The sequence below is a fragment of the Sparus aurata genome, chromosome 5 (genome assembly GCF_900880675.1).
Source record: "Sparus aurata chromosome 5, fSpaAur1.1, whole genome shotgun sequence".
Classification (NCBI taxonomy): Eukaryota; Metazoa; Chordata; class Actinopteri; order Spariformes; family Sparidae; genus Sparus; species Sparus aurata.
In genome coordinates, this window is record NC_044191.1 from 34,068,235 (window position 1) to 34,083,011 (window position 14,777).

At 45.4% G+C, this 14,777-nt stretch overlaps 1 protein-coding gene across 1 annotated transcript in view; it reads left to right on the forward strand.

Moving 5' to 3' along the window:
• The first annotated feature begins 728 nt into the window (after window positions 1-728).
• tacr1a (tachykinin receptor 1a) overlaps window positions 729-14,777 on the forward strand; it is a 36,183-nt gene continuing 22,134 nt past the window's right edge. Inside the window, exon 1 of the mRNA XM_030418352.1 lies at window positions 729-1,532. Coding sequence (XP_030274212.1) covers window positions 1,129-1,532 — 404 coding nt within the window. The 5' untranslated portion in view covers window positions 729-1,128. The remainder of the gene's footprint in view (window positions 1,533-14,777) is intronic.

A 14,777-nucleotide genomic window follows, 5' to 3' on the forward strand; every position in this document is an offset into this window, starting at 1 on the left:
ACACACACACACACACATAAAGAACTGGAGGCTGGAACAAAAAGGTCTGACAGAATACACAGAGCTCGGCGCTGTAAACAGTGAGAGCGCAGCCTCCTGAGGAAAAGATCCTGTTGTTCAGTCTTATCACTTCAAACCAGATCACTGTATCACATCATTATTATCTTTTGTCATTGTAATTTAAATATTGCATCACCGGGTATGAAGGTATGAAGGTTCTTTTACTGGGAAGCGTGTTAGCATCCACACACACACACACAGAGTCCAGACTTTGAGTCCACAAGAGGGGGGCAGTGAGCGGAGAGACCGGGTCATCAATCAGCTCCCCACATCACACATTCAGGTGCGTCTGGAGATTAATTATTAAAACGGGCATCGACAGTCCCGCTGCTGCTACACACCACCACCACCATCAATAACATCACCGTCGTTATGTCTGACTTCCATTCATTCTCCTGCTCTCCATGTTTGTGTTTGTGTACAAAAGGAATTACGAGCAAATGAAATCAGATCAGAGGTATTCAGGCATGAGGATCCTGTTGCCTCCTCCAGTGCTCGCCACGGTATGAGCAGGATGGAATGAATCACTTACCTGGACTCATCCATAATCATTATTACAGAGGCTGCTTATTGGATACGGGAGCGCAGCGACTCTCTCCGCGAGCTGCCGTACAGTCTCTCAGTTTGAGCAGAGGAGCGCTGGGGGAGAGAGAGAGGGAGAGACACACACAGAGAGAGAGGAGCAGAGGGAGAGAGGGGAGCAGAGAGCTCAGATACGTGTGAGCTGTGCCGGGAGCGCGGACCTGTTCCGTTTCTTGGTGCGCGTAAAAGGCGCGTTTTCGTTTTTACGCACAGCGAAAAGTGCCAACGGATGAGCAGAGAGTAATCGACTGTCATCACAATATCCACGTGAATCCTGAGAATCTGAAAATCAAAATCTCCAATACAGAGGAGTGTTTTCCTGCACATCCCGTAGACAAAACGTGTGCGGTGCGTGTGTGTGTGTGTGTGTGCGGTGGGGACTCGTTTCTCAAACTTTTGCTCACTTTGCGTTCGGCACCAGGATCTTTAACTTTGTCATGTACTGAATTAAGTTGTACGTGTCGTTTTATCGTCTTGGGCAGCAGAATGGATCCTTTATTCAACACCACCGACGTGCCAAATTTGACCACCGGCTCCAACAACACCAACAACGACACGTTACAGTGGAACCAGTTCGTGCAGCCGGTCTGGAGAATCGTCCTCTGGGCCATCGCGTACAGCGGTATAGTTGTCGTGTCCGTGGTGGGCAACATTACGGTGATCTGGATTATCATGGCGCATAAACGCATGAGGACCGTCACCAACTATTTTCTCCTCAACCTGGCGTTCGCCGAAGCCTCGATGTCCGCCTTCAACACGGTGATCAACTTCATCTACGCCGTGCACAACGAGTGGTACTTCGGGCTGGTCTACTGCCGCTTCCACAACTTCTTTCCCATCGCGGCTGTCTTCGCCAGCATCTACTCGATGACTGCCATCGCTCTGGACAGGTGAGCCGCGGTGTTTTCAATCACACTCATAATGCAATTCATCTGGAGGATTTTTAGGAATAAGCGCACAGTAAACCAATACAGAGAGACTTTATATTGAGCCAATAAACGGATATTACGTTATGGCACTGCCGCCGAATATAAAACAAGCTGATGTGAGACTCAGAAAACCTGTTGAATTCCCTCTTTGCCCACTCACAAAGTCCCTGAGCAATATTCCTTGAAAACGATACTGATATCTCAGAGGAGTCTGGTGCTGGCTATCTCTTAATTCCCTGCAGATGATATCGAACAGCCTGCGATATTAGATTTTTTTTCTCTGGTTTATTGAGGCTCTTGAGAAGCAAATGTTTGTTCTATCTACGTGTTTTCTGAAGCCCAATAGAACACAGATAAGCGCACACTCATGGGTTGAGAAATCACTTAATGAATTCTGAAAAGTGAGCCATAGTTTGGTCCACACTGACCTCTGGTTGTCTGGAAAAGTGGCCTCAGCATTGAGCAACAAACACAAGCTGTGGTTAAAGGTTACTGGATTCACTGACTAGTTTTTTCTAAAAAAAAAAATGGAGGTGAAGAAGGTTACCGTCTGTGACCCGTCACACCCCTGCTTTAATATTCCCCTTCCTAATATTCATTCAGCAGGCAAACAGTGAAGCAAAACTGCCAGATGTCTTCAGGGGTGATAAAGCTTCTTTCTATTGGAGGACTTCTTATTATGTTGAAGGACGCTCTGTGTGGTGGAACAAACTCAGAGATAAAGCCAAAGACTGAGACATTTGGTTTTACTGGCTCGTTGTGGTGCCTGCTGGGAAAACGTGTTTGTGAGATTTATATGTTTGTATTGACGACTTTTCCTCCCGTCAATGAACCCTTCATCAGTGGGATGGTCGCGTGTGACTGTGAGGCTGAAAATGGAAATCAGATGCATAAAAATGCCTGTGCTGCTGTGTGTGTGTGTGTGTGTGTGTGTGTGTGTGTATGTGTACTAGGTGTGAAGTCATGTGTGTCTCCATGCGCATTTGTACAGCGCAGTGTGTACGTGTGTGTGTGCATGTCTGAGTATTTGCATTGTTTTATTCATAAGATGTGTTTGCATCGCTTGTCTTTATTCTGTGTGTGTGTGTGTGTGTGTGTGTGTGTGTGTCACTTTACAAAACAGGTGATAATTATGTTAATGAAAACGATCCGTCCCGGCGAGCTGACCTCCTCTTTTTCTAGTCACAGTCTCCTCTCTGTCAGCGCTCATTTTTCTCACGCTGGTGTTGTGATTTGTGTTTTTTCTGCGGTCGGTTTGTTAAACAGTCGGTTGCAACAATCTGTTGCGGTGGATTGTGAGTCGGTTTTTGCAGCGGCCGCTTTAGCTGTCGCAGCTGCAGTGTCTTTGGGAAAACTGGCTGGGTGGTGGCGACAGCGGCGGGCAGAACCGGCCTGTCCGCTCAACCTAACGAGCCTGGAGACACTCCAAGAGTCGCTCCAGAGGACGAGTGACACCAAGCGGAGCAGGACGCGGGCTGAAGGGGTCGGCTGCAGCTCGTAGGCCACCGTATCAGACCGCAAGAATAGCAAACGTGTCACGTGACGATGGTGCAACCCAAATACACACCTGATAAATGATCAGCTGTCCGTGTGTCGCTCGCAGCACGAGTATCCCATTATCGAGGGTTCTGAGAGGCTGTTTATAAACCAGGGCGTGCTGTGTGTGATGCATTTTAATTTCCGTCTGACCAGAAGTGGGATGAGATGTTTCCCCAGCTGGGTCATAAAACAATATGTGACCACAGGGACGGATATCAGAAGCAGAGAGGGGGAAATCCTCCTCATACACCCCAAACCTTCTGCACCCAGGCTGGATCCATCCGGCCAGAACCTTCTCACAACCGCATCGAAAGCGTTAACTGCTTGTTATTCCTCTGTACAGTCTCTCTGTCAGCAGGAGAGCCATGAACTTGCCTGTTTCCAATATGAAATCACGACACAAATCCAATCTGCTCATTGCGAGTTTGCTATTCATGCCTTTTATACTTTGTGCGGTGACATTAGGAAGAGGTATTTTTCAGTTATTTTCTGTAAAATGTCGAGACCCACTGTGACCCATCACACACGACATTTCACTTCTTAATTTTTCATTCGCCACCTCCTGCGCGAGCTTAAGAGTTTCCATTAGTTGCTAGACGTGATATGATTTTCGGCAAATAGGGCAAAACTGCAGGATCTCCTCAGGGGGAGATGGAGCAAAGTGCTGAAGCTGATCAGACCTTTTTCCTTTTTAATTATTGCTTCAATCATTCCTGCGGCGTCCAGTCGTAGATCAACAGTACAGCTGAACTGTGATGCCAGTGTGATGCTGTTTGTAAAAATTAAGTTGGGAAGCATCCAAGCTCATCAGGTCCCTGTTGATTGAGATCATTTTTCTATTTCTTCCCCCTTGGATCTTAATTTTAACGAGATTTGGGTTCTTATTGAAGCGCTTGCTTTTCTTTCTCGCATAAAAATCCTTGTTAAATGTAGCAGAGAAAAGATTTAACAGAGCAACAAAAGCAAAACGAGTTGTTTCATTAATTAAGATAATCATATCCTCTAGTGTCAGGGTGATTATAGAGCTCGCTCCCCTCAGGAGTTGTTTTTTTCTCAACTTACCATCATTTCACTCCTTTTTTATAATGAGGAAATGTGAAGATCGCCAAAATAAAGCTGCTTAGGACGAGCTAAATCTCGCTAACAAGATTATGAGTATAACACTCGATTCTGTCATTCGCTGCTGAAGAAATGGACACCTTTGGAACTAAATCGTAGTATTTACAACACAGATTGTAATCCTGCAATCGTCTGATTACCTCTTCAACCGTAAACTAGCCTACGTAAGTTCTGTGTTATCTTGTTAAATGTAATTGATTATTATTGATCTGCTTTTTGTGTGTGAGGTCAGATGTGGCGACTAATAAATACTCTGACATATTAAAAGTAGATCTGCTGTTTCGCTCCATCGACAGCGCTGCTAACTGAACACTTTGCATTTCCTGTGACTGGTCAACTTCAAAATAAAAGTCAGGTCACTTTTAAAAAAAAAGAGAATTGTGTATTTATTGCAGTTGCAGATGCAGGTGTAGTTTATTTTGGTGTGAAACAACAAGAAAATAATTTAGGGGGTTGGACTGGATCATATTTTTGACACCAGCTGTTGTAGTTGCTCGCTCGATGTTAATTATGCCGCCTGGTTTAGAAAAATCACTAGTTTGAAACCAGCTAGTAGTTAGAACTTACAAACAGCTGGTGAAAGCTGATACAGGAGCTCTTGCTGCTTCTTCAGTTGACTCGAGTGAAATAAAAACTCTCTGAATTGCTCGTACAGTGCGCTCAATCGTCCAGAATGACAAAGTTGTTGTACCTGCGATCGACCGGTCACCCGTTTGTTTCTCCAACAATCTCGCCTGAGGCATCCGATGAAAAGCTCCAAAACAGACTGACAGACAGAATATCAGTGTGCTCAGCGCAGCGTGGAAGATGTGACTGGATTGTGCTACTGTCTCATGCAGTGAGAATTATTTCCCCTCCATTTAGTTCTGGTCTTCCATGCGGCTGGCTCGCTGTGAATCGCTGGTGATCACTTTCCCTCATGTGGCAGTTTTTTTTTTAGCAGCGCTTGAATTAATTATTTCTGGTCTACTCAGAGGCGACGGGCTGAAAATTACAGGCACTGATCATTTAAAAATGAGCCTGTTGGGGAGGTAGAAGTGTGCATGTTTCAAGTGGCAATCTGAGTAAAGATACTCTTGATTAAGCTGATTGGACGGGATGAATGAGATTTATGCAGATTAGCAAATCTCATGTACAGCCTATGCAATGCAGGGACATTAGCATAATCTTATCCAATTATAAAAACAGCAACGTTTGGATTAGTTAAAAGTTATTTAGTGGAACGAGTCGACAGCGCTGCAGCTCCGTTGGGTTCTGTAGTTTGTGGAAGGTTTTCATTCAAGTGTGAAAAGGCAGCGGGAAAGTTTGTTAAGTTCATGGTTGATCGAGGAGACGCAGAGTTTGCTTTAACACTCAAAAGAAAGTCACAACACCGCAGGATCAAAGTCAGCCAAAACCTAAATGACAAAAAAATCACCCCATCAGATTAACGCTCCTCTTTGAAGATGTTCCTGTTGGACTGACATGTCAGCAAGAACCGGTGGCGGCTGTTATATCCTTTCAAAGGCTGCTTGAGGGAAGCTGCGTAAGCCACCACAGTTTTGACAGACCGTAGAAATGAAAAGTTATTGCACAACAAACAAACCTCCTGTTGGCATTTGCTGGATTTTCCAACAGCAGCAATAAAATACGCCGACATAATCACAGCTTCAAAACGAGCACCACGCAGAGTCAGGCAGCGATGGAGTGCCGCGGTCCTGTCAATTAATTTGCGCGGTTTCTAGGTTTTCTTGTGCTCATCACCAACCCTGATTTTCCATCCACACCTGCCCTTGTGTCTGTTTTATTAACCCAACACATAAGGAAGGGTCATTACGTCCCAGAATCTCGCTTTTGGGGCCAGACTGTGGTGCCAGTCGATGGAATATGCGTGTAGAAACGCGCTTAAACCCGAAGTATCTACGTGTGTGAACTAAATGCCTCCGGAAAAATGAAAGAAAACACTTCAGAGAGAAGCAACTGATTTGTAAGTGCAGTGTCATCAGCGTAAGTGAGTCGGAGCTGCTGCTTTGGATCAGAATGTTATCAGCCCTGTCAATCATTTGGGTTGGAAATCAGTGGTGGACCGACTCATCAGCAGTCAAAGGATGTAGATACGTCTCTGACCTCCTGTGTGCTGCCCCACCAACATGATTCAGGAGCTGATATAGTAACGAATGAAAGCGCGATCGGATGAGACTTAAGTTTATTCCAGTGCCGGACCATTTATATTCACCTACTGTAGCTGTAGTGCAGCTTAGCACAATCAGACTTGGGTCACAGCAGCAGATGGGCTTTCTGCACAGCATGTCAATGAGAGCTTACTGTACGGTCTCCAATTTCCACTTCCTTCTCCTCTTCCTCCTTCTCCTGTCCAAAGTCTCCAGAGGGGTCATCATTGGCTTCACTTCTGTCTGCATCTATTTGTAATTCATGCTCTGTGCATGGGAAAAAAAAATGGGAGGTATGAGTTCTCGCACTAGAAAAGGATTAGTAGACAGGAATACAGTCAGAGATGGAGAAAATGTGGACTTCCAATCAGACCTCGAACATTTCGGCTGCGAGCGAAATTCTCTGTTGGTTCTCAGGTTCTCCTCAATCATGTATGTGTGTAACAAGTTTCCAACTAATGAACCTCACCGAAATGTTCAAAATCAATGAAGCAAAACCAGAGATATCATTCTTTATATTCCAAGCGTTCGTCTTCTTTTTTTCTTTGTGCGTCTATAACTCAAGCGAGGATTCAACATGGCTGCAGTGTCGCGAAAGCCCATCGTCATCATGCCGTTAACGTCGCTGATGTCCGTATATTTATCCTGAATCGTAGCCGTCTGTGGACACCAAGAGCTGCACGGCAACACGTCCACTCGTACCGAGAAAGGACAGAAAAAGGAGCTGACGTGGAGGGAAGTAGGCGAGGAAGTCGGACTACCTGTCGTGGAGATATGCCTCAGCACAGATCGATCCAAACTCCATTCAGAGAACAAGCATTTTGAAAGTTGTCTGCTTGTCGTCTAGCCGACAGACCTGACGAATCACGAGTTCAGGCTTTATTTACAGCCTCTGTCACTCATGGAGACGGATGGACGGGTGCCGGTCGGCCTCAGGTGGCGCTGGAAGCTGCAGCGCGGTCGCAGCTCCAGAAGGTCCTGGGTTCAATAAAATATGTGACAGATGTCTGAGATATAACAACATGTTGTTTAGCGTCTGTTTGGAGTTACATTAGGACTTATCGCCCAGAAGTGAGCGGGAACGCATCAGAAATTACACTAATAATTTCCCTCCGAGGCGTTTTTTTTTTTGGAAAGGACGGCAGCGGTGCTTCTATAAATCCACATCCATTAGAGTAAGTGTCACACACATTTAGATCATTCTGAACAGCGGCCTCGGAGCGACGCTCACTCCTGAATGAATAAACAACACTCCAATCAACACTTGTCGTCTCCTGTCAGCGAAAAATCAACTCCAATTAAAGCTTGAAAAACGGCTTTCAGGCCACTTCTATCTTGCTTTAAGGCACTTAGCTGACCGTCTGACATACATACTGTTGTACTGTGTTTATATGTGGCGGACCCTGCCACCTTCCTAGCTCCAGACAGCGTTCTGGGACCTTGTTTTCCTCTGAGAACAGCTTGTTTATTCACTGATGGAAGCCTAATGTTCACATAATGCAGTGTAGTATCTGAATTATGCATTCAGAGTGTTAAAAGTCCGATCCCATATTTACATGTGTCATCTAAATGATGATTAAATATGCATTCTTCAGTACAGGTGCTGGTTCAGAGCTATTAAGGTGCTAAACTTGAATTATTAATATGATATGACCCAAGTGACTCAGCGAAAAGAGAAGATCCGTCACTGCGCTTTCTGTTTTCGCCTCGTAAACATCCTCCAGCCAGCAGCCAAGTTTGATTTCGTCCCACCGTCAAAGCATTAACGTTAACGAGTATCTGCTGATACGGTTTTACACTTTTTAACTGTTCGGCAGTGCCAACTTAAACCAAGAAGCCACTGCCTGAATCATCTTCTCGGGCTCTTTGCTAATTAGAACGTGGAGGAACGAATGTTTCAGTCTGATGTTTCGCAAATTGTGTGTTTTGCAGTGGTAAAAAGTTCAGTGGTGCTGCTAAGAAAGAGGCGACAGAACATCTTCAGCTGGGAGTCCAAATGGCCGGCTACGCATTTATTTTCATTCGTATGAGAAATAAACAAACATACATGTGATAAGTGTGACACCCTCCGTGCTACAGATCCATCCTCGGAGTGGAGACACGGTGCAGAGAACTTTCTTTTTATGACCCGGACAGGAGAGAGATGGATGGAGAGAGGACGGTCACAGAGTAAACCCAGTTTGTCACAGTTCTGATTGAGTCCTGGAGCAGAACCTATGAGAGCAGGGTTGTTTTGTACCATACAGTCAGGCGTGACTGCTACATCAACACCAAGGAGCTTGTTGAATGTTGGATTTACTGTGGTTCCTAAAATTAGAATTATAATGAAACTGAGTGAGAAGTCAAAGTCTTTGTCTTCTTCTTCTTCTTCTTCTTCTTCTTCTTCTTCTTCTTATTCGTCCTTCTTCTTTGTCATCCTTCCTCATCTTCATCCTTCTTCATCCTTTTTCTTCTTCATCCTTCTTCTTTGTTGTTCTTATTCTTCTTTGTCCTTCTTCTTCTTCTCCTTCTTCTTCTTCATCCATCTTCTTCTTCGTCCTTCTTCTTCTTCGTCCTTCTTCTTCATCCTTCTTCTTTTTCGTCCTTCTTCTTCATCCTTCTTCTCTTTCGTCCTTCTTCTTCATCCTTCTTCTCTTTTGTCCTTCTTCTTCATCCTTCTTCTTCCTCATCCTTCTTCTTTGTCGTCCTTCTTCTACTTCGTCCTTCTTCTTCTTCTTCTTCATCCTTCCTCTTCGTTGTCCGTCTTCTTCTTCCCCTTCTTCTTCGTCCTTCTTCTTTTTCATCCTTCTTCTTTGTCGTCCTTCTTCTGCTTTGTTCTTCTTCTTCTTCATCCTTCTTCTTGATCGTCCTTTTTCTTCATCATCCTTGTTGTTTGTCCTTCGTTGTTCTTCTTCATCCTTTTTCTTCCTTGTCCCTCTTCTTCATCCTTTTTCTTCCTTGTCCTTCTTCTTCATCCTTTTTCTTCCTTGTCCTTCTTCTTCATCCTTTTTCTTCCTCGTCCTTCTTCCTTTTCATCCTTCATCTACCTCGCATCTTCTTCTTCAAACAATCCTTCCCAAAAGGGTTTCTATATCTATGCACACACACTCACACACAAACACACACACACACACAAATAATATCATGGAGGAGGTGAAGCAGGGGTGTGCAGGTAGATATTGGTTTTGTACAGGATACAGGAGTGTTTGCTGGTTACTGATGAGACCGAGGCGGCTCAAGGACTTTTATGCATGTGGACAATAATGGAAACCACAGTGACAATCCATCATTCTCTCTCTCTCACACAGACACACACACACACACACACACACACACACACCAGCCTATCTCCTGCCCGCTGCTGATGGAGTTGAACGTCACCTTCCCTCAAAACAACAACAATGCCCTGAGAGACCAATAAACCAGATGAAACAAATTCATGATCAAATTACCACAACCTACTTTCAGATACGATTTGAGGCAGAAAAAAACTCTCCAGCATGCTTGAAGGCACGCAATTTCATCTGTCGCTTTGGCTGCTTCCTTCTTAATCACTTATGTCTCCTCTGGAAAACACTGCAGCAGCCTCATGGTGTTTATATCGAACCGTTAGCATTGCCGTGGCAGTTTAGCTGCTCGTTGTGGATAATTGGAGGTGTATGTCACCAATGCGATCCAGTGCCGGTTGCTAATGCTGCCTGCCACCTCGTGACAAGGTATCCCACCGAGCCAAATCAGATATTGCCCACAGTTTGGAGTTCAGTCTCACAGGTGTGCTTTACAAGATGTGAAATAAAGGGCAGGAGAACCGCGGCGAGCAGAGCTCCACTGATAAATCAATAAAAATGAAATAGCTCTCCGCTGCAGCCGGGCCTGTTGGGGCACTGCAGCGCAGACGCTGACGTTTTTTGAGGCGAATGAAACATTAAATAAAAAGGTGTTCACACTGAGCAACACTGGAGGAGTCAGACTATAAATTATACTGTATTTGCAGGCAGAAGAGCTAATCAAACTGAACTAATGGACTCAGTGGGGAAGGGTTTGAATGTGCACAGCAGATTTCAGACACAAAGCGTTTGGAATAATAATAATACCGAGTGTTTGTTACGGCGAACTGAAAGCCTTTACAGAGTGAGCAGAGGATGGAGTTCCCACTGTCGCCCTCAGGCACTAAAAAGTTCAAGTTTTCAGTCCAATTGGGCCGAACAACATGTCACAGAGGGAGGAATGACTCTGAGGACAATGTGTGAGAGTCAATGAGGAGACACAAATGTGTTTTTGTGCCACGAATCACAAAAATGATGTTTGTGAAGCTGAATCAGAGTCTCTTTTTATTGCCGAGTACGTTTCCACATACGAGGATTCTGCTGTGGTCAACTCACTATCAGTAGAGATAAAAACAGAAATATAGAATAGACAATAACACACAAATGGACACAAATATGAACAGTAGAACAATATGTACAAGTTTGGGCTACGCTAGCAATTTTAGTGTAGCAGCTACAGTGAAGATTTCTGCAGGATGGAAATTACATCTTTTCGAATTAGTTCAGGATTCTTTGGGGGATTTTGGCTTCCAGAGACTTCGATTATGCCGTACGAGCTGTACGGAGTCATTTTACGGTTTGTTTGTTTCGTTTTAGAACGAGTCCCCAGCTGCTTCAGTTGTTTCGGAGAACGTGAGACGATAGTGACGGGATTTATCACATTATTCCCCAAACGTGATGTCGAGGCTCCAACGTTTTAAAACAGAGCATCTGTTCTTCGGCAACCACATTAATTACAGCAAATAGTTTAGAGTTGATTTACGAAATTTCTGCAAGTGTTACAAGAATAAATACACATTTCCAGCTCGTTTAGATCCAGTAACAGACGCTCTGTGACTGTACATGTGCATGATAACCCCGTGTCGCTCCTAACTGCAGCCGACTGTTCGACATCATGAATTTCTTCTGAATCCCGTGTGAATCTTAGACGACCGTATTTCCAGAAGCGCACACCCCCTTCAGCGATGCGGTCATGACATTCGCTTTCATGCATGCCAGCAGGGGTGATGACGGCCCGGGCGTGTGGAGCGAGGGCGCCGCTGTCCTCTGCAGGTGTGTGTTTGATTCTGACATCAACAACACGACTGTGACTCACCTACACGAAGAAAAAGAAAAAAAGAAAAAAGCCACACGGCTGCCAGCGGCGTTTGAAGCAGAGCCAAAGTAAACCCGAGGCTGTGATCTCCCATTTTTTCTTCGGCAGACCGCTGGGAGCGTTTGATTTTCAAAGGCCTCCTCTCGCCTCTGATATAATTAGAGGGAGAGCGTCCATTTAGCAGATTCATTTAGGTTATTAGTGGGATTAAGCCTTTAATTAGGCCTCTTTGTGCTGAGGGCGGCATTCCACTGGAGAGCTTTGCTTTAACAGGGAGCCAAAAAAATAATCACGCTGAAGTTAATTATTTGTAGACATCAGAGTGATAGTTCAGGTCTTCAGTGTTACCTGTCGCCGGTCCTGGTTCTGCGCGGTCTGACTCGGCACCAAGAATTTGGATTTCCACCACAACTGGGCTTTACGTGTGTCTCTTAAACATAATGCAGCGCTCGTCTGTTTTCAGCAGCAGTAAATGCAGATGTTTGTGAGAACAAACAGGACGAGAGACGCTAAAGAGATTTAGTCAGAAGCTGCAGAAACTCTGAGAGCTGAACACTTTTTACTAACAGGTTTCCTGCGCGGACACGAGTTCAGTATCGGTCGCCACAGTTTGCTGGGTGTCACGATGTTGTTTCAAACAATATGTGACGTTAGCTTTACTTTGCGGTCGGATAGTCGTGTTTTACATTTCTCTAAATGTTGCAGTGACAGCAACAGAAATAGACAAGTCCGCCGATCAGTGGCGTGCACAGACTTTTTGAAGGGCAGGGGCGAAAAGAACGGCACTTTAGTGCGCGTTTTGGCTCCCAAGAGGGCAGTTTATCATGTTTTAACCAGCCAAGGGGGCAGTTTAGTGTGTTTTGCCAACCAAGAGGGCACTTAAGCACGTGTTTTGGCTCCCAAGAGGGCACTTCAGCGCGTGTTTTGGCTCCCAAGAGGGCAGTTTATCATGTTTTAACCAGCCATGGGGGCAGTTTAGTGTGTTTTGCCAACCAAGAGGGCACTTAAGCCATGTGTTTTGGCTCCCAAGAGGGCACTTATAGGCGTGTGGTTTTGGGCTCCCACGAGGGCAGTTTATCATGTTTTCAAAATAAATTAACCAGCCAAGGGGGCAGTTTAGTGTGTTTGTGCCAACCAAGAGGGCACTTAAGCACGTGTTTTGGCTCCCAAGAGGGCACTTCAGCGCGTGTTTTGGCTCCCAAGAGGGCAGTTTATCATGTTTTAACCAGCCAAGGGGGGAGGTTTAGTGTCTTTTGCCAACCAAGAGGGCACTTAAGCATGTGTTTTGGCTCCCAAGAGGGCACTTTGACACGCTTCTTTGGCTCCCAAGAGGGCACTTTAGCGTGTGTTTTGGCTCCCAAGAGGGCACTTTGACACGCTTCTTTGGCTACCAAGAGGGCACTTTAGCATGTGTTTTGGCTCCCAAGAGGGCAGTTTATCATGTTTTAACCAGCCAAGGGGGCAGTTTAGTGTCTTTTGCCAACCAAGAGGGCACTTAAGCATGTGTTTTGGCTCCCAAGAGGGCACTTTGACACGCTTCTTTGGCTCCCAAGAGGGCACTTTAGCGTGTGTTTTGGCTCCCAAGAGGGCACTTTGACACGCTTCTTTGGCTACCAAGAGGGCACTTTAGCATGTGTTTTGGCTCCCAAGAGGGCAGTTTATCATGTTTTAACCAGCCAAGGGGGCAGTTTAGTGTCTTTTGCCAACCAAGAGGGCACTTAAGCATGTGTTTTGGCTCCCAAGTGGGCACTTTGACATGCTTCTTTGGCTCCCAAGAGGGCACTTTAGCGTGTGTTTTGGCTCCCAGGAGGGCACTTTAGCACACGTTTTGGCTCCCAGGAGGGCACTTTAGCACACGTTTTGGCTCCCAGGAGGGCACTTTAGCGCGCGTTTTTCAACAATTGAGCCACGAGTCGCCCCCCCTGCCCCCCCCTAGTGCACATCACTGCCGCCGATTCTTTCTTGGAAGTCGCTGTGGTGTCTCAGCGTGACCTCGTGGTGATTTGGTTTTTCTATTAAAGCTGCTTTCAGACTGAAGTTTAGAAAAGAAACGTGTCCCTGTGAAATGCTTTATAATAACCACGTCGGAGTTAAGAGACTTTAGTAAGAACAACTAATGTTTGAGGGATTTAAATGAAAGTGAATCAGCAGAGAAGCAAATGATTTTCTGCACACACCCTGATGTATTGTATTCTGACCGAGGGGAAATGGATTCTGCCTGCATAAGTCTTTTAAACCAATTTCCTGCGGAGGCTCAGTGTTAACGATGCACAAGGTCATTTTAAGTTATTCATGCGCTGCGTCGTACTCTCTGATTAGGAGCGTGATTATGACAATGTGGAATGATTACTCCGCTGCCGAGGAGGGAGTCGTTCCAGTAGAATCTGACATCAGCGGCAGACAGACGGTCTCCGTGTTGTTGGTTTGGTTCCAGAGACGCTCTCCCATCATTCGTCTTTTAAAAAACCAGTATGACTTTTGTCTCTCTTTGTGTTGTTTGACCCGAGCTCTTCTAATCCTCGTGAGTGTTTCAGATGCAGCTGCGTGGGCGAGCGTGTGTGTGAATAACGACTTCCTGCAGCTCGTAGTTTGTTTTCATCCTTCGCAAACTCTATTCTGAGTTTATGACTCTGACACAAAGGAGCATTTCTGACACTTAAGGACAGAAATAACCCGCGATCACACACTGAACACTGAATCCATCTGTGCAACTCCTGACATTTTCCATTTTCTGCCACCGTCTACTTCCACTCCTCCACGTTTTAAAGATAAAGACTGTACTTTTTTATCCACTGCTGTCACGTCTCGTCTGAACTTCAGGTCGTGTTTCACTTTGGTGTCCGGCTCTCGTATTGTCTCAGATCCCTTTCCCGTCCTCGTGATCGTCTGCTCCTCCCTGATGTGTCTCCCATGTGTCTAATTATCCATCCATGGTGTATTTAGTCTGCGTCCTCCCTTGTCTTCCCTTGTCTCAGTCCGGCGTTTTCCTAGTGACCCTGTTTTTGTCTCTGCCTGATCCCTTTCTTGTGTACGTTTGCCACATTTGGGAAAAACCTGAACTGTCTCGAGTTGTGTCTACATCTGTTGTGTCTGATCTGGTCGACTACATTTATTTGGTAGTTTTTTCGTTAAATGCTGCACTGGAAACCAAAACGACAAGTATTCTTGGGGCCTTTTAATTTGAAAGGACATCTCGAGGTAACAGGAAACTGTGGCTCAAAGGATAAATTCTCCCCCGTGCATATTGTTCTGGTCTTAGAAAGCGTCATTATCACAC